We start from the raw sequence: 18976 nt of genomic DNA on the forward strand, positions 1-18976 counted from the left end.
TTACCACGACAAGTTCTAACCTATTGTATTTCTTGCACATAGCTTGGCATATATTACTCATTATACACTTGGTGAATGAATTTCAGGAATGATACTGACAAAAATGGAACATAGCTAGAGGATGGCATGAATAGACTCGAGATATTTTTTGGAGGGGTCCTAAGCTTAAGAGATACTTTCAAATGGAGTTGTCAGAAAAAGTGGGATAAGGCTTACGCTCTAAACCCTAGGTCATTAGGATGTAACGATTTAATGTAGTATTCCCCAAACTAGAGTTCAATATGATGTGGTACTGGAGGAAAAATCCTATAATCAAGAAAATTTGGGAAATGCTAGATCAAATAGGGCTCTTAACCTTAGAATTTCTCAAAGTCTTTAATGTATCAATATGCTTTGGAGTCTAAAAGGGAGATATACTACACAGACTTTTCCAACCTTTTATTCAACAAGTATGTAGTATATAGTCCGCTGTGTTGCAGCACAGTGCTAGGTCCTGAGAATACAATCCTGGGCCAAACAGACCTGGTCTCTGCTCTTATGGAGTTTGTGCTCAGTGTGAGAAACAAATAGCATACAAATATTTATTATAAACCACAGTAAACATTACGAAGGAAAAGTTCATCAGTATTTTCTAAATGATACATGAAGCAGATACCTCTTCCACTGAATATAAAAGACTGAAAGACAAATATTTCTCTTAAAGCTTTTCATAAACTTGGTCCTAAGAGTCTACCTCAGTTTGAAGAACCCTGCTCACAGGTCTAACACATTTCCCTTGCTAAACATGTATTACATTTTCAGAAGTAAGGTCTAAAGGCAAAAGCAAGACACAAACCACTCATTTATGAAAAGGCCAGAATTAATAAATACCTCTAGACGCTTGATGAGAATAGCTCAAACTTTAGGGGCTGCTTAAATTACAGTGATGTTGAAACAGAAGATCTGTGCTGCGGTCTATGCTACAACTAAAATGAACGTGGACTGACGCAAGGTTCCGATCCACAGTGGTTCCTGCTGAAAGTAGCCAATTTGAGTAACCCAGTCTTCACCAGTACTGCAAACCTGCACTCACTGCACTTTGTATATTGATTTCTAAACAACAAGGTCCTTCCTATTTTTATAGCTGGTATTTTTAACAGGAAAACACAGCATTGATTTTAAAGCATCATTAAATAATCCTGTTTTTTTCTTTTTTATACATAGTTGCAAAGCACCAACTATGTGCAAGACACTCTACTAAGAACCATGGTAAACAAAGAGGAAAAAGCCTGGTTGTGCTTTATTTATTCTTGTGATATGGGGGTGGGGAAGCTACAGAGGGAAAGCCAAATTCATCACTTTCAGAAGAATCAATTAGTATGTTGAAACATGTTGACATTTCTAAATCTTCAGATTAGTCTTTATCTCACTGGTGATCATTCCAACATATTGTCAGTTGACAAGAATAGTTAAATATTAAAAAACTTAAATACTTAATGAACCACCTACAGGATCTAAAAGTAGAGTGCTTTTTCACTCTATGGTTCCTATATTGTGACTACTAAGATTCCATAGTAGTATTACACTTGCCAATAAGTGTGGAGAATCAAATCTGTAATTCATGTTTGAGAAACCTGCACAAATAAATCTATGTGGTAAATGAATTTATATTACAAAGAATCATTTAATCTCAAATTACTTGAAAAGAGGCATGACGTCCTTCTCTCCAACACCCGTGTCGGTAATTTTTAATACTTTCAGACCAAGAGATGACTGTATTTATAAAAACTTAAGTGGATGACAGAACTCAAGAGACAGGTAAGTATTTTGACTGATTCCACGCCAGTGATTGACCATGAATGGAATGGACTATAAATACTGTCATACTTGATTTTTTCCTATCATACTCCAAGATCCTACACTTCTATTTCAACTGTGTTGGCACATCTAAAAGGAAACCCAACTTACCTCAGACCTAAATATCAACAGTATGATAAATAAAACATGAGACTGTCATTCTTGGGCATGACCCATGTAAACCATATTTCTGAAAATTGAAAGAAAAAATGTCAACCTCATAGAGCCTACAAAATATAAACATATCCTAGAAAGATTACCATTAAAAGTAAGTGTCACTCAATATCACATCTTGTATATTGTTTTCTTAGCAAACCATCCATTCCCACCTAGCTTCCAGTGAATGGGGGAATAAACATAACAGGAGCAGCCCATCCTGCGTTCACGTCCGACGGACTACAATGTGTTCTGAACATCACCATGCTATAAAGACTAGTAGGTCAGCTTTAACTATGAGCAAGCTACTTTGGGTCTTTAGATACATAAGGTCCTTATCAGTTCACTCTATCCATGAACTTGGGCCATCCAAGTGAAAAACAACATTATGAAGGACAAGCAATGATTTCCTTTATTTAGGCTGAATTTATTCCTTCCTAGTTAAACAATGCCAATAACTTAAGAACACATTTTCATTTCCTTAGGATGCTCACTGCCGAGGATGAGTTAAACAAGCACACTGAGATTTGTGGTCCTCTCCAGTTTTCTTTCATATGTTCTCCTTTAACCCTCCTATCGGTTATTTCTTTGAGAAACTTTTATGACAGGTGTAAGAATAAGGAAATTTTAATGATTTCCCCAATAGGTAAGCTGATTTATAGTAAATTTCATTTTCAACTTCTAGAAATAAAGACAGACACAAAATTAATTTAATTTTTTAATAAACCATAAAATTTAAATATTCAAATAAAAAGAAACAAAAATAGATATTTAAGCCAGCACTAATTTCTGTTTTTATTCTTTCTCTGGGTATCAGAAGCTTGACTTACCTGGGACTAGAGTAGAGTAATACAGTTATGATGCTGGTGTAATAATGAACAAGTAGGTAAAAATGGGAAATGGCTTGATAAAACTTACTTTCAAATCTGGAAGTAAAGATCAGTAGCTCACTTGAGCCCACTGCAGAGACCATGCATTGGTCTTGTCTGTGAAAACTACTAAGGCTTACTGCTCTTACCACACTTATCTTCTTCACAGCTTAGCACTCCTGGCATTTTGATCCCTTTGCTCACTGAAGCTCACATCAGTCTGTCAAAACATCAAGAGGGAAAATCCCCAAACTGAATAGATGAATAAACACTTTTAATGTGAACAATCATATTCAGATCAACCTCTTTTGAAAAAATACAAGTCAGTGGGATTTTTAATCCTTAAGTACCTGAAATATTACTATTTTTTCCGCCTTACTAAAATGGCACTTTTCATTTTATTGACATTAGCCAAGTATTTGCTACTTGCTTCTATTTTTCTCTGATCATATTGGTATCCTGTGTTTTTCTTTTTGATTGAGGCGTATACTTTCCATTCCAGAATATTTGATCTTTGACTAACTTTATCTCATTCTGTGGATAAGTCTGCTGATTAGTGAAAATCATAAAAGGAAAAAGGAAGCAGTGAGCACTAGCAGGATCTCACTTCACATTCGTACAATTTTTTTTTATGAGAAAAACATTCATCTTTATTTTGGAATCTAAAACCATTATTGTATGATACTGTCTTTTAGCATACTCAAACGGGTCAACGTTCAATATGAACAGCAAGCTAGCTCACAAGAAACAAAGTGTAATGCACAAGTACGTTCAGCTGGTAGAATCCCAGCAGCGTGGTAATAAAGTGCAGCAAAAATTTCCTTATTTGAATAAGAACTCTAGTAACCTCTGAATATTTTTGGTAAAGTTAAGGAAAAGCTATTGCAGTCTGGAGATCGGTAATCTTTAAACTTCAAAGATTGGCTACCAGGGACCACCGTGAAACATTAGACCTGAGGCCAATGAAAAACACTAGCTTGAAAAGGAATGGGTTTTTCCAAAAAAAAATGTAAAATTATACAGATGCTTAAGAGACTATGATTTGACAGATTTACAGTGATAAAACAGCAATGATAAATGGCAACATTATTTATACTTTTGGTGTAAATAACACAGATTGAAAAATCGGCAGCAAGAAATTCTATGACAGCTCCTGAGACAAGTTATCCTATGCCCTACACCCATTCCATGCCAATGATGACCAGACTGAAAGGTAACACACAGTGAAAACAGTGATCTAATGTATGTGAGTCAGAAAGTACTGGAAAAATGACAAAATTGTATGTTATTAAATGACAAAACATATTTAGAGGCTTTATTTAAAAATCTCTCACTGTTCATTATCAAAGTTACAAGATTGCATACCAATAGACAGACTGTAAACATAGGAAATTTTCATTAAGGAAAGATGGGTTTACTGTAATTTGATCTTTTACAAAAAATTACTGAAAGTTATTGATAACAGAATTTCTCTTTTACTTTCTTAAGTCTAATGCTCTTGAAAATTAAACCAATGTTTCCACTCCCTTGAGCTAAAGTTCAACCATGGTCACCTTAGGAAATACCCCTGTTTATTTGTTAATCAGAAATACAAATTGAGTGGCACATATTTCCATTTTCTTCTTAGGCCAAAGGCTTCAGCTTCATTATATTTTACAAGAAAACAGAAGACTTGCAGTGGTCCTGTAAAGTCTTTCATGTCGCAGCTGAGGTTTAATGACGGCAGCGGAGGAAAGCAGTGGTGATGCAAAGTAAGACCAGCCCAAGTGCCCTTATCTGACATGGAATCTTTTTCCTGTTTGGCTTGTAGCAGTGTTTCTGGTCAGGCTGCCTCCACCAAACCTGATTGAAGCAGAAAGGTGACATGCTCTGGTAAATCCTGTTTAACGGTGATTCCGTTTAAGCAAATGGTTGATCCTTCAATCTGTTGGTTGCGGGATGATACTAATATGAAGAAAATTATCTGGGTAGCTCAGATGTTCACTCAGCCACTGCAAAGGTGTTTCCAACATTGGTTCAATTCCATGAATCATCACTTGATTCTTTTTTCCCCCATCTATTCCAAGAAAGAAATCCAACAATAATCGATAAGAGTCAAAACAGTTGAAGAAAAAATAATCTGTTGCCTTTGAGAATCCTCAGTGAATTAAATGGATTTTACTGCTTTAACAGGTTAAAAACCTGGTCTGTTTCCTGAGCAGGAAATGTGGACATGGAGAAAGTTCAAATGTTGCAATATGTATCACCCAAAACAGAAACCTGAGGGTTACAATGAATTCTGATAAAAATTCTGTTGCTATATGTGAAAGTATTCATTCTTTCTTAATTACTGTGCTTACCTAAGATTGACGTTAATGAAACCACAGTGGAGAAAACAGCCCATTGTACCCACTGACCAAAATTTATTTTAGTTACACATTAAAAACTGTACTATACGGCTATTAAAAATGACAGGTGGGTGAAGTAGGTCAATACATATTTAAAACATACAAAACAGAAATGTGTCTAGAAGTCATCAAGAATAAGAGCAGTGTTTAGGAAGATGTTTAATAAAACAGATGGGAGCTGTAAGTTAATTTTCAATAAAGCTGTTCATATATGTATGAGAAAATTTTAGGGACTATTAGAAGAAGAGTTAAAAGTTTTAATGAGAAGGAACTGGGAGTCTGACTCAGGGATTTCTGTTTCAGAGTACTGAAACTTGATTGATTTTTGTTAACACCCATTCGCTAATTAAAACGTTGCTTAAATTCACACTCTTCTCTGAAGTTCAAATTTTATTACAAATTAAATTTAAGATTAGTTTTGTGTCTTTTATGATTTTTGTATGATATACTGACGATCTTTAAAGAAAACGGAAGCATGCTTGGTTGCTACAGAAAAACAAAGAAAGTAAAACCCAACTCTTTTTCTAAAAACAGAAAACAAAATAAAACAAAACAAAGAACCTTCAAGAAACTTTGTATCACTCCTTTAGCACAATTCTTGGTTTGTCTCTTTTAGTCTCTTCAATCTACAACATCTAAATCTCTCAGCTTCCTGGACACAGAAGACAGCAAGGCAACAGGGAATTCATGGAACTGTATGAGAAGGAAATACCCTACTTCTCCTTTCTGCTCTGTTCAAAATGACTTTTGCATCCCTAGTGCTCAAATGTCTAGGCAAAATGGGCTGATGATGTATGGTGATAATGGCTTGGCTGGCACCTGAAACAAGAGACCCTTTTAAAGAAATATTTAAACTCCCTATTAGAGGCAGCACAGTCCTGGGCAGTGACAGTCAACAGATTGACAATGAGAGGACACAAAAACACTAGAGAATTGCTAAAAGAATGCCAAAAATAAAGACCTAACAAACATATTATCAACCCCAAAGATAACCAAATAAATGTCTCCAAAAAACCCTGAAACACTGTGTCATAGCTTAAAACAATTTTGGAAAAAGATATCACCTTATAATACTACTAACTTAAAAAAATTCTCTCATTGTTTTGATTTGTCCACCAATCTTTGTTGCATCTATACATACTTTTTACACAGTTGTGATCACAGTATTAATACAATGATTGGTTTCCATAATGATGTGAATCATTTATAACTAAAAGATTAAGCTATATACAGAATACTATAGAAAGCACAGTATTAGTACTTTGAGAAGATTTTAAAATGTTGATATTCAAATGGATAAGCCCTCAGCTATCTGGAATGATTCATACTTTGTAAGTTCTAGACTGCCAAGGTTTCACTGTATTAAATCTTTCTTAGAATATTTAAAAACATTTCCGCTGTAGTTCTCTTTATATTCTTGTATATTTCTTTGAAATACCTTAATGGTCTCAGAATCTTCCTCCTACTTAGCACTGAGTCAAAAAAAAATTAAAGAGCACTGGTATAAGAGTCAAAGTTCCTTAACTGTAAAGCTCTTCCTTAAGCAGTGTCACCTTTGGATACTATGAAATAGAGCTGAATATCCAAAATACTCTGCAGCATGTAAATGTGGCACACTGACGCATGGTGTGTCTGAAAGGCAAAAGGCTATAACCCTGTTACACAAGAGGACAGTTTAAGAACTGTACAGCAGAAGCTGGAGAACATAAGCACAATTCAAACACTTTGTAAAACAAACCCAATAAATCATGTTATCAGAAACCTGAATAGGCAGCCCTGATTCTCTGGTTTAACCTGGGGCCACTTTTAATCTGGAACATAAACGTGTCGCTAAACACAGACAACTAAGCAAGTGATGTCATATCCCTCAACACAACAGTCTAAGATTTTAAATATATAATTTGGTCACTGCTTACATTTGTCCAAATATTTCACCTGTGTATATTTATCTTTTTGGTTTTCTGACTTTCTCTGATGACGTAACTCTCATCAGAAGGATTCTTACAATGGGACAGCAGTTTCCTTGAAACTCTTAAACAATACTTCTCTCTTATTTATCACTGTATCCTCAGTGCCTAGCGTGGTACCTGACAATAAGTGTTTTCAGAGCTTGGATCATTTTGCTGCTGGTAAAACACACTATCAAAATTAATGTTTTGAAAATAGTTTCTAATGACTACCACTCCTATGTAGAAGAGCTCTACTGATAAAGACTGTTTTGGTTATTGAAACAACAAAAAGTCAAAATGTTTCCAAATAAGCCAAGAAGTATATATGCCATCACCAAAACTGACGCTACCACAAATAACAACAAAGCATGACTGGACATTTTGGCAATATCAAAGCTAACAAGACTAAATAGTAAAAATTTAGCAGATTTTTTTCCCCTAACAGAAAGGAAACACTTGATGATACTGCTACTAAAGTAAATCGTGTTTTTGGTAAATATATCTTTGTGTTTCAAAATTGGAATCTAGAATTTAATACTTGGGAATAAGAAATATGTCACTACAAAGTAAATGACTCAGGAGAAATATGTTACTCCACGTCCCACCCACTCAGATTTTTAAAAACGTTAGTCTGATGCTTTAAAGTAGGCAAACGTTTGAGACAGTTATCGAGTGAACTCATTCTATATGAAATTTTCACATACAGGGCACTTTTGGGGGTAACTTTTGATTTGGATATAATTTCAAACTTAGAGAAAAGTTGCAAGAATAGCACAAGGAATTCCTCTTCACCCAGAGTCATCAACTGTTTACATTGCTTTATCATTCTGTGTATATATATAAATACTTTCTGAATCATTTGAGAGTAAATTAGAAACAGAGTCCTTTACCTTTAAATATTTCAGTATATACTTTCTAATAAAAATATTCTTTTATATAACCATAGTACAGTTATCAAAATAAAAAACATTAACATTGATATTATACTATTATGTAATCATTTCAAATGTTACTAACTATCCTAATTATTTTTTTCTCCAGTCTAAGATCCAGTCCAGGAACCACACACTGCATTTAATTTTCAGGTCTCTATACTCTCCTTTAACTTGGACAGTTTTTAGCCTTTCCTTGCCTTTCTTAACCTCGACAATTTTGAAGAACACATGTCATTATTTTGTAGAATGTCCACACAGCAATTTAAAAAAACAACTCTTTTAATTCATCTTGTAAATATAAGGACAATCATTCATAAATACTTTGAGTTTGTGAATTAAGGAAAAGGACAGAAAAAAATATCAGAGACAAGAATTTTCTTTGAGTAGCAATTAAATTCACTTTAAGAGTTAGATGTTAAATCTAAAGAGATCATAAATCAATACAGAGAATATCGTAATAAAATTTCATTTCTTATATTCATCTTACTTATAAGCCTCAGTATTATGAAAGATAAAAATGTAAACACATCACATAATGTTTTATTATCACCAATACCCTAATAAAAACAAACAATTCTAGCATCTACTTTAAAGTGAGCATTTTAGAGATGTGTGACATTTTAAGAAAAATATATTTAGACAGATTTTGGCTGTATGATTAAAAGAGTAAGAATTACATACAGAAACAAAAAGAAAAGAAAGAAAATTCATATTAGTCAACAGTCATTAATGAAAATTATGAACTTTAAAAAAAGACACAAATTGGGAGGGAGGCAACTTGAATTCCAATTCTGATAATGAAGGACCCTAGGCAGAACTCATCTCTTTCCTTATATATAAAATGAAGATGTCTGTCTAGATCTATGGTTTGCAAATCTGGCTGACCATCAGAATCATTTGGAAGATTTTTAAAAATATATAACCTCTCCAGACCTGAATCAATCTCTGGGGTAAAGTCTTTTTTAAAATGTTCCCTTAAATAAATCGTATAATAATATGGGTATAGAATTTTTCTTCAAACAAAATCTTATGCAGAAGCACAATATATAACACAGGTGAAGGTGGGGCAGCTTTGGCTGATGTGGGATTGAAGCCCGTCTCCCAAGTCCTGCTGCTTGCTGACTTACGATCCATGGCAGTTTGTGATTCAACGCCACGGGTCAGTTTGTAAAGCACTGGTCTGAAACAGAGGATTGGTAACAAGTCTTCCAGTTCTAGTACATGAGTCTTTTATGCAAAGACAGTGAACTATTTGAGTTTAAACCAGCATAATACACTAGCTTTTAATTCTTAGGCAAATCACTTAACCTTTTGAGTCCCAGTTTCCTCCTCCTACAGTGTAGGTAAAGAATTCTAACCTCCAGGGTTGCAGAGAGGATCAAATGGGATATCCAAATAAAGCACTCAGCACAGAGCCCAGCACAGGGCTTGGACATAGTAGGCATTCAATAAGTGAGTGATATACCAAAACGTATATAAAAACTGTGGATTTAATTAAGTGACTGGCATGCAAAGGGCGTGAGAATTTGGCCTCATGTTAATATACACTCTGCATTACTCAGACCCATTATTATGCAGTGTGGCACAAGGATTTTATGAATGTGTTAAGAAAAAAAAAGGAGAGAGATGAGAACAAAAAAACCCAAAGACTCTATCATTATGCAAACAACAAAATGAATGACATTTTTAAAAAGTCATTAAGCACTGTAAACCTCTGGATAAATCTAGTACTGCTCTAAATATGTATATTCAGCAGAGCACATCCTGGATAAGTCAAATGAGCCCTACTGTACCATGGTGATGTTACTTAATAGACTTTAGGTATGGTTCTTATTTTATTTTAAAGATGAAAAATTCAAGTAGGGGGAAAAAAACTTCAAAAATCTTTGTTATACATTTTAAAGTATATCATTATTTGAGAACTTAAGAGTATGTGATGAATCTGCTTTTTAGAGATTTCTATTAGCAATGGCTCACAGCCTTCCCCATCCCAATCTGCATTTTAGCCATTATTTTTAAGCCAATTATTAACAAGGAATATGACCTAAATGTCTTTAAAAACAGGTTACTTGAGATTCTAGAGAGATGCATGAGTTTCACTCTTACTATTAATACGTGTAACTAAATATGTGAAACTTCTTTGAATTTAAAGGAAGCTAGAGAAATGGATGATATATCTCTAAGGGAAAGTGCTTTTAATCAGAACATTTCAGATTAGTAACTTGTTTTTTTAGTTAACACCTGTGGATATGGAATAACAGAAATCTAAGGCCAAAGGTTGTAACCACTGTGTTTAGATTTGTGGCTTCACATTTATATTTTACATAGTTCAGCAGAAAATGCCTTGATTTGCTATCTTGGAATGTGTGATGCTGAAGGTAAAACTTCTGAAAAATATTTGATACTTCTGAAAAACAGAGATAAACTTTTTTACTGTCACTATTCTGAACAATGTTGCTCTGACAAATTCTTTAACTTCTGGTATGTTCATTAGTAAAACGCCAACTAATTGAGTCCATCGACATGAAAAACCACAGGCTGAAATCTGAAGTGCATACATCATGCTGAAGGATTTTGACTCAGCTTCAGCGATAATAGTCAGTGAGGTCAGGTCAAAGAGGGTTAAACCAAGCCAGGATATAGCCAAAGGAATACATCAAACGCTGATTTTAAAAGGGCAATTAATCTTAGACAGAAATGCTTCCTGGGGAATGAGATCTCAATCTTAAGAGCATACTACATGATGTAGCAGTAAAAATGAACATATACAAGCTTACAGAGCTTTTATCCTATGATCACAAACAGAAGGAGAGTGCTGTTTATCAGAGAAATACAAACCTATTTAAAAATACTTACATTAACTTCTTCCGGATCTATGCTCATTTAGTAGTATAGGTTTTAATGAACATAGAATATCACAGTTAATATATACCGAATATCTTTTCCCATGCGTAAATTTTATCTTTATATATATTTTTATTATTTCTGTCCAAAATATTACCAAAGCCTTGACTCTTAACATTTTGTATAAGATTTTTCAAAACATGTCTATGTTAATTCTTTCACTGACTTGCTTATAACCTTTATATTTCTTAATGAGGAGGTAATAAACCAAAATTTAAACTTAACCCCCAAATTAGCTATAATTATAAAAAGAACATTGTATTAAGTGACTGTGAGACCATTTACATAAACTGATTAAATGCCTCCTGATAAGATAAAAGTGTGGTACAAGTTAGAAATTAAAACTTGTTCACTTCAAGAAACCTCCCGCCCCCAAAAATAAAACTTTGAAAATATAGGTTCAAATGTTTTTGAACTAATTTTATAAAATGATCCAGTAATTCTAGTTGGGTGTAATAGGGCTCGTTAATATTTGTCAATTATGAGTTACAGAATAATTCAAAACTAATTGTTTTATTTAAAATACAGGCAGTAATTACACTGTTTATATATGGTCAGATTAAGGTCTCACAGGACTTGTTTTAACGAAGAGATGACTTGCTTTTAATTGCCTGCATGTGTTATTATTTTGTTAAGGGAATTGTTTTCTAGTGCTAAAGATGAAATATTAATTGTGTAAGATCTGTTCCCACTTTTCAAAGAGTCAAGTTAATTCATTTAACTTCTTGGGATCTAGATAAAGGAAATCAGAGGCATCTCCTGACAGGCCCAGTAATCCCATCTTCACTAATGGAGAATAATGAAAATAATCAGTTTATTATTTCTTTCATTTTAGAAAAGACATATGTCAATGGGTTAAGTCATTAACAGATTCTGTACCACCAAAATTAGCCCATGTTACCCATGTGTTGGGACAAAGCACAGAGATGGAGGGAGAATCAAACAAACAAGGCGAAGAGTTCGATTCAGTTTAGATTTGATGACATAATCATACATTTAAGAAAATATATTATAATTACCAAGTTTAAAATAAGCCTCATAAGTTACTTCTGTCCAGACTTCAATATAGTAGATCTTTGTTGATGAGGGCTACATTTGAAGAACTTCTTGTATTACCACTGTGAATGACACTGTATCATTTCTTTTACACCCAGAGAGAGAAAACAATGAAGAGTAGAGAGTGTTAGGATAAGACTGCAGTCCAATGACCCAGTCCCACATGGCAGGCTCACGGTACCTCAGTGGAGTTACAAATGGGCCTTCCAGGGTTACTTGTGAATAGATGAAACTTCAAATAAATATGTGATTTGTTGCTTATAGTCTTCAATGAAAAGCTTTCACTAGCAGCAACACTTCCGGACCTCTTGCCTTAAGATTTTTCCTTTTTAACGTATTTTAACAAGTATATGCTAGTCCAGCTGGCTGCAGGGACTATGGAGATAAGCTTACTTATGTCTTACCAGAGCATTCCTAATCACATCCAGAAGGTAACTTCTAAAAAAAGTTAAAAACTCAGTAGCACGGAACTCTTGCCATAACCTGAGGTATAAGCGGTTCCAACATCAGTTTACATTTAGAGTTCATCCTACATCTCTATTTTCCGTGCAGAGGCTGAAAATCAACACGTACTTATCTCTGCAGAGTAGGACTATCAACAAATGACAACAAGAAAAAATAAAACTGGTTCTTGCTAACTCCACTTGGTAAATTTCTTATGAGTACGGTTATTTGTGAAAAAATACTAACAAAACCATAAGAAAACAAAAAAATGTTAATTGTAAAACTGTGAAAAATATTAGATTATGAAATCTCACTTAAACAAATCTTTTGTTCATTTAAACCCTCCAACCATCCTATCGGGTGCGTAGCAGGTAACACCCTTATTTTATTGAGTAAGAACCATTAAAAAAAAAGCAACTACTAAATGATCTTCTAAATCAATCAATCATACCTTTGTATGAAGGTACAAAAGGATACTAGAATGAAAACAAATTTTAAATGAGTGAAAAAAGAATTACTGAAACTGTAGAACGATTATTATTCTTACTCCTAAACCCTCATTCTGATGAAGTTTGGGGTTTGAAGGCTTCATGTTTCTGTGGCATGAACTGGCAAATTGAAATGCCACCTCTTTGGGGGTCAGTGTCACCATGCTGACAAAAGTGCCAATTTGAAGTTCAAACTTCAAATTGAAGGATCTGCCTTGGAAGAATAATGTGAGATTTAGATGTTTCTTCTTTTTTTTTTTTGCGGTATAGATGTTTCTTTTCTCTAATTGCTTTATGTCTGAAAAAAGCTGTTACAACAAACAGTTGATTCACTTTATAAAACAATCTAATCATATGCTATGGGGCTAAGGAGAAAAAAATGTGAATGCACCATCTTTCCTTACTTTTTATAGAAACTATTCTGTGGTTTCTCATAAAGCATGTCAAAAATAAAGCAGTATAATTTTCAAGTTAGACTACCTAAATGGGATATTATGACTCCCTAGCCTCAGTTGTTAAAATTATATTCTAATGTACTGACAAATAAAAGATTTGTACTAATAAAAGATTAGTACAAATAAGATTTGTACTAAAAAAGATTAGCACAAATAAAAGATCTGTACAATAAAAGACTTGTACAAATAAAAAGATTTGTACTAAGCAAATAAAAGATCAATTTTAGTCACTTAGTTCCTCAATACTTTCCCCCCACATCTGACCTCATTGAAAATCTTGTCCACATTTATGGGAGAAAAGTAGAAAAATAAAGCTAGTCTTTCAGGAAATAGAGTAGGGACATTTTAGGTCAGCATTTCAGACTAGACATTACCCCTGAGCAACCAGCCCCTGGCTAACTAGTGAAGGATTCTACTACAGTGGGACACTGTGACCTGGTCCCTCCTTTGCAACTAATTTCTGCTCATCTTTTAAGACTTAGCTCAGTCTTTACTGCCTACTCTGGAATGGATAAGACAATGAATCTTCCTACTATCTTTTGCATATCTCCATTCCTACACATATCACACCTGTGCATCTTTCTGTCCACTCCAACTGGACTAAAGTTTCTTAAAAGCAGGGACACCTTAGTAACCCCAGTGTCAGAAGACAGTATGATGTGAAGAAACTGACGAATAATGAAAGCTACAACATCAAATGGAACCCAAAAGTTAAATGGTAGTTGGGAAGGGGCTCAAAGAGTAAATAAAATCCCAGGAAGCAGGGCAGAAATGGAAAAAGGCAAGCAGCAAGAAGACTGTACTTGCTGGTAAGAGAGATGCAGGCAACCCTGACTAATTTGCCACTGAATGTAAGCCTTTCCCTATACACACACTCCATTTGTACAATACCAAATATAAATTCAGGATTATAAGAGCCCAACTGTTACAGAGGACTGATCAACAGGAACTTTGAAATAAACTTATAAGAGTGAGAATGGGGCTTCCCTGGTGGTGCAGTGGTTGGGAGTCCGCCTGCCGATGCAGGGGACGCGGGTTCGTGCCCCGGTCCGGGAAGATCCCACGTGCTGCGGAGCGGCTGGGCCCGTGAGCCGTGGCCGCTGGCCCTGCGCGTCCGGAGCCTGTGCTCCACCAACGGGAGAGGCCGCAGCGGTGAGAGGCCCGTGTACCGCAAAAAAAAAAAAAAAAAAAAAAAAAAAAGTGAGAATGGACATTATTATTTTTATAACCCTAACTTACTAGGTTTTTATACATTACATTAGAAAACTAAGCAATGAAACATGATTGGGCAAAGCTTATAAGATTTTTGTATTCTCCAAAGTAAAAGAATAAAAGCTATGATTTTTAGTTTTTAAAAATTTTTGTATGTTGTTTCTAATGGGCAAAGAAAGAAATTTCACTTCAAGCCTGCTACAGAAGCTTAGCTCTCTGAGTCATTTTAACTACTACTGACACCACAGAAAAAATTTACCTGAGTTCACCTTTGGTTACTTCCTGTTACCTTGGCTAACTTATCTAGTCACTTACAAAACAAAAACAGAAACACATGAAGCAGCTCATCATTAGTTACAAGAATAATGACCTAAAGCACGTCTTCATGCATATTAGTACATTCTACCTTCATATGATGAAATAAGGCAAAATTCCTTCATGCATGAATCACTTGTTGTAAGGAATAGTAGACAATGGTGCCACATAACTTTTATGAAGCACTTTCTCCTGTAATCATGTGATGATAGCTAGTTCTTATCCATACACACCCAATCTTAAAGTCTTTCACTTTCAACTTAAGTTGGGTGCAGGTGTTTCAAAATGCTTCACTACGGACAATATCACAGGTGTACTGAACGAGACAGTAAAGTTTTTTACTGAAAGAGTGACTTGATGTTTTGAATACTCCCCATAGATCCTGAAATGACTGACAGTTATTTTCCAATGAGGTGACAAAAAGAAGAGGCAAATAAAAGTTTTTCCGAAGATAAGATACTGGTATTAGAAATGTGGCCTCCTCCTGGTATGAAATGTACCATCAAGAGTACCTCAAAAGTATACGTACTATTTACATCATTTCAATGAAGTATGTGTATGGTATGTGTATGTTCCCTGATGGATACAAGCATGTGACAGTTTGGGTGGGAAGAAGTCTGTCACAAAAAGATACCTGCCTAAGAGGCAGGTTAGTGGATTAATGCTGTGAGTGGCTACCTCACTGCCCTCCCTTTAAAAAAGACCCAAAAAACAAGGGGAGTCACCTTGTGTATTATTTAGGAATGGATGGGCAGGTAGTGCAGGTTAAAAATTTAGGAGAGGGCTTCCCTGGTGGTGCAGTAGTTAAGAATCCGCCTGACAACACAGGGGACACGGGTTTGAGCCCTGGTCCGGGAAGATCCCACATGCCACAGAGCAACTAAGCCCGTGCGCCACAACTACTGAGCCTGCGCTCTAGAGCCCACGAGCCACAACTACTGAGCCTGCGAGCCACAACTACTGAGCCTGTGAGCCACAACTACTGAAGCCCATGTGCCTAGAGCCCATGCTCCGCAACAAGCCACTGCAATGAGAAGCCTGCTCATTGCAACGAAGAGTAGCCCTCGCTTGCCACAACCAGAGAAAACCCGCGCATAGCAGCAAAGACCTAACATAGCCAAAAATAAATAAACAAAATAAATAAATATTTTACAAATGTTTTAAAAAAATTTAGGAGAGAATAAAGAGTCTTTAAAGGAATAAAAAAGCCTCACAAATGTGTGTGCCATTCTTGTGCAGGACCACAGTAACTTTGTATATGTACTGTGATCTGGGTGTAGGAATGGCAAAAAAGCACTAAGGTGCATTCTGACAAATGTGTCAGCTCAAACCACGTGACTGCTTATCATTTACATGTCAGAACGTCATAGACAGCATTTTCATAAAATCAACAAGAAGAGTAGCCAGAATTATACACAGGAACACTACAGTAACAACAGCAGCTCAGGTCCCTAATATCACGCCAGGGAACACTGAAAGAAAGTGTAGGTCTTGCATGCAGGCCAGATTAGGTACTAAACACAAATCATAGAATAAATTGAGTTAGGAAAAAGCAAACATTTCAGAATGTTATTTTAAAGTAAACAAAAAAGTGAAAAGATTGAAAAGGTGAAAATGAAAATAAATGGTAGCATAGTAAAGTGGAAAAACCAATGGACCAGGAGATGAGACTTGAGTTCTAAACCTAGTTCTACAATTAAGCAGACCTTTAGCAAATCATCTAAAAAACTAAGAGAATGGGGCTTCCCTAGTGGTGCCGTGGTTGAGAGTCCGCCTGCCGATGCAGGGGACACGGGTTCGTGCCCCGGTCCGGGAAGATCCCACATGCCGTGGAGCGGCTGGGCCCGTGAGCCATGGCCGCTGAGCCTGTGCGTCCGGAGCCTGTGCTCCGCAACGGGAGAGGCCACAACAGTGAGAGGTCCGCGTACCACAAAACAACAACAACAAAAAACTAAGAGACTGAACTAAAATAACTCTAAGGTTCAACAGTTATATGATTCTTTAAAGATGTCAAATACAAAATTAACACCTAACCAATTTCTTCCTGCTCTCCCTCCACTAAGGTTTTGTCTCATCATTCTGTGGATTTGTTGATATCTGTGCTGCCAGTTGGGGGGCTAGCGCCTTACAGTAGAACAGTTTTATTAAGGTTTTGAGCCTTATTGTGATGTTCTCACTCAATAGTCAAGGATGTTATAAAGAAGTACATTTTACATGACAATGTTCTGGAAAGAAGATTGTCAAAAAACATCTAAGAAAAGTACAATCAGGTAGCCATTTCAACATTAAGTTTTAGCTTAAATTTCAATTTACTCTTAATTGATAAAAGCATTTTTTCGATGTTCTTTAAAATACTGCAAAGTACTCAAAAAGAAAGAAAAATACAGTGCAGAGAAATGAATAACTGAAGGCCAATGCTTGCAGTGGGGGCAGCCTGTGGGTCCTGTCTCTGACAGCAATAAAAATGATCAATCTCTTAATTATACTTCAAATGGAAAAACTAGTCTATATTCCCAAATCTTCAAGAATGTAGCAAAATAGACATTAAATAGATTTTAAAAACACACACAAACCCCTTATAGCATGGATCAAATGAATTGGAAAAATAAGATTATTCCTAAAATTACTGGGAATATCCCAGTCCAAATTTCTATAACTTGAGTTCAAAACTAAAAAGTTTACTTAACTATCTCTGTGAGGATTTACAGGAAAATGGCAACACTGGTTGTCTCTGGAGAGGGGAACTGAGTCAGGATTTTATGTACAGGAGTTGGGATAGAGACTTTTCACTAAATTCCTTTATAAACTTTTAGATTTTGGAACTATACAAGTGTATTGTCTACTAGAAAAAATATTTGATTATTTAACTGAACACATGTATTAAAAACCTTGATAAATAGGACTTCATCAAAATAAAATATTTTTTACTCTTCCAAAAAAATGAAAAGGTAAGTCTCAGACTAGAAGAAAATAATTACAAACCATGTCTGGTAAAGTACTTGTATGAAGAATATATAAATAACTCTCAAAACTCATGGATTATATGACATATAATCCATGAAAAAAATGAGAAAAGGATTTACATAAGACATTTCATCAAATATATCCCATGAGTAACAATAAGCACATGAAAACACTCAACATCATTAGTCATTAGGGAAATTTTAAAAAACCAACATGAGATACCACTACACAACACTAGGATGGCTATAATAAGACAAAAAATATATACACTGATGAAGATGTGAAGAAACTGGAATCCTCATTCATTGCTGGTAGAACTGTAAAATGGTGCAGCCACTTTGGAAAAGTTTAGCAGCTTCTTAAAAAATTAAATATAAACTTACCATACAACCCAGCCATTCCACTCCTAGGAATCTACCCAAGAAAAATGAAAACATATGTCCTGTATGTGGATGTTCAGAGCAGCATCATTCATAAAGGTGAAAAGGTGGAAACAACCCAAATGCCCATCAATTGGTGAATAAATAAAATGTGATACATACACCCAATGGAATACTACTCAGTAATAAAAAGGAACAAACTACTAATTTATACTACAATATGAATGAAACCCAAAAACATTATGCTAAGTGAAAACAATCAGTTGCAATTTTGTATAATTCCCTTTATGTGAAATATCCAAAAGAGGTAAATTACAGAGACAGAAAGCAGACTGGTAATTGTCTATAATTGCCAATAGGAGCAGAAATTAGCTACAAACAAGCACGTGGGAACTCTGAGGTGATGGAAATATTCCAAAACTAGATTGTGGTGATGGCTGCACGACTCTATAAATTTAATAAAAATCACTGAATGGCAAAAAAATTATTTAACAAAAACTCTTACTGAAAATGAAAACTATATAGCAATAAAGAAGATGAGGATTATAAGATACTATTATCCTATTATTAGAGATATGAGTATGTATGACAGTATCAAAAACCTTGACTAGTATAGTACAGTGGTG

General features: G+C 35.1%; 1 protein-coding gene across 3 annotated transcripts in view; it reads right to left on the minus strand.

Annotated features, from left to right (window-relative positions):
- Positions 1 to 2709: 2709 nt before the first annotated feature.
- The window catches only part of ATG5 (autophagy related 5), a 119484-nt gene continuing 103217 nt past the window's right edge, over positions 2710 to 18976 (minus strand). For all 3 annotated transcript variants that reach the window (XM_030882935.2, XM_030882937.2, XM_060283793.1), the window contains one exon: positions 2710 to 4917. In XM_030882935.2, coding sequence (XP_030738795.1) covers positions 4781 to 4917 — 137 coding nt within the window. In that variant the 3' untranslated portion in view covers positions 2710 to 4780. The remainder of the gene's footprint in view (positions 4918 to 18976) is intronic.

Source organism: Globicephala melas, chromosome 14, assembly GCF_963455315.2.
Source record: "Globicephala melas chromosome 14, mGloMel1.2, whole genome shotgun sequence".
In the NCBI taxonomy this organism is placed as follows: domain Eukaryota; kingdom Metazoa; phylum Chordata; class Mammalia; order Artiodactyla; family Delphinidae; genus Globicephala; species Globicephala melas.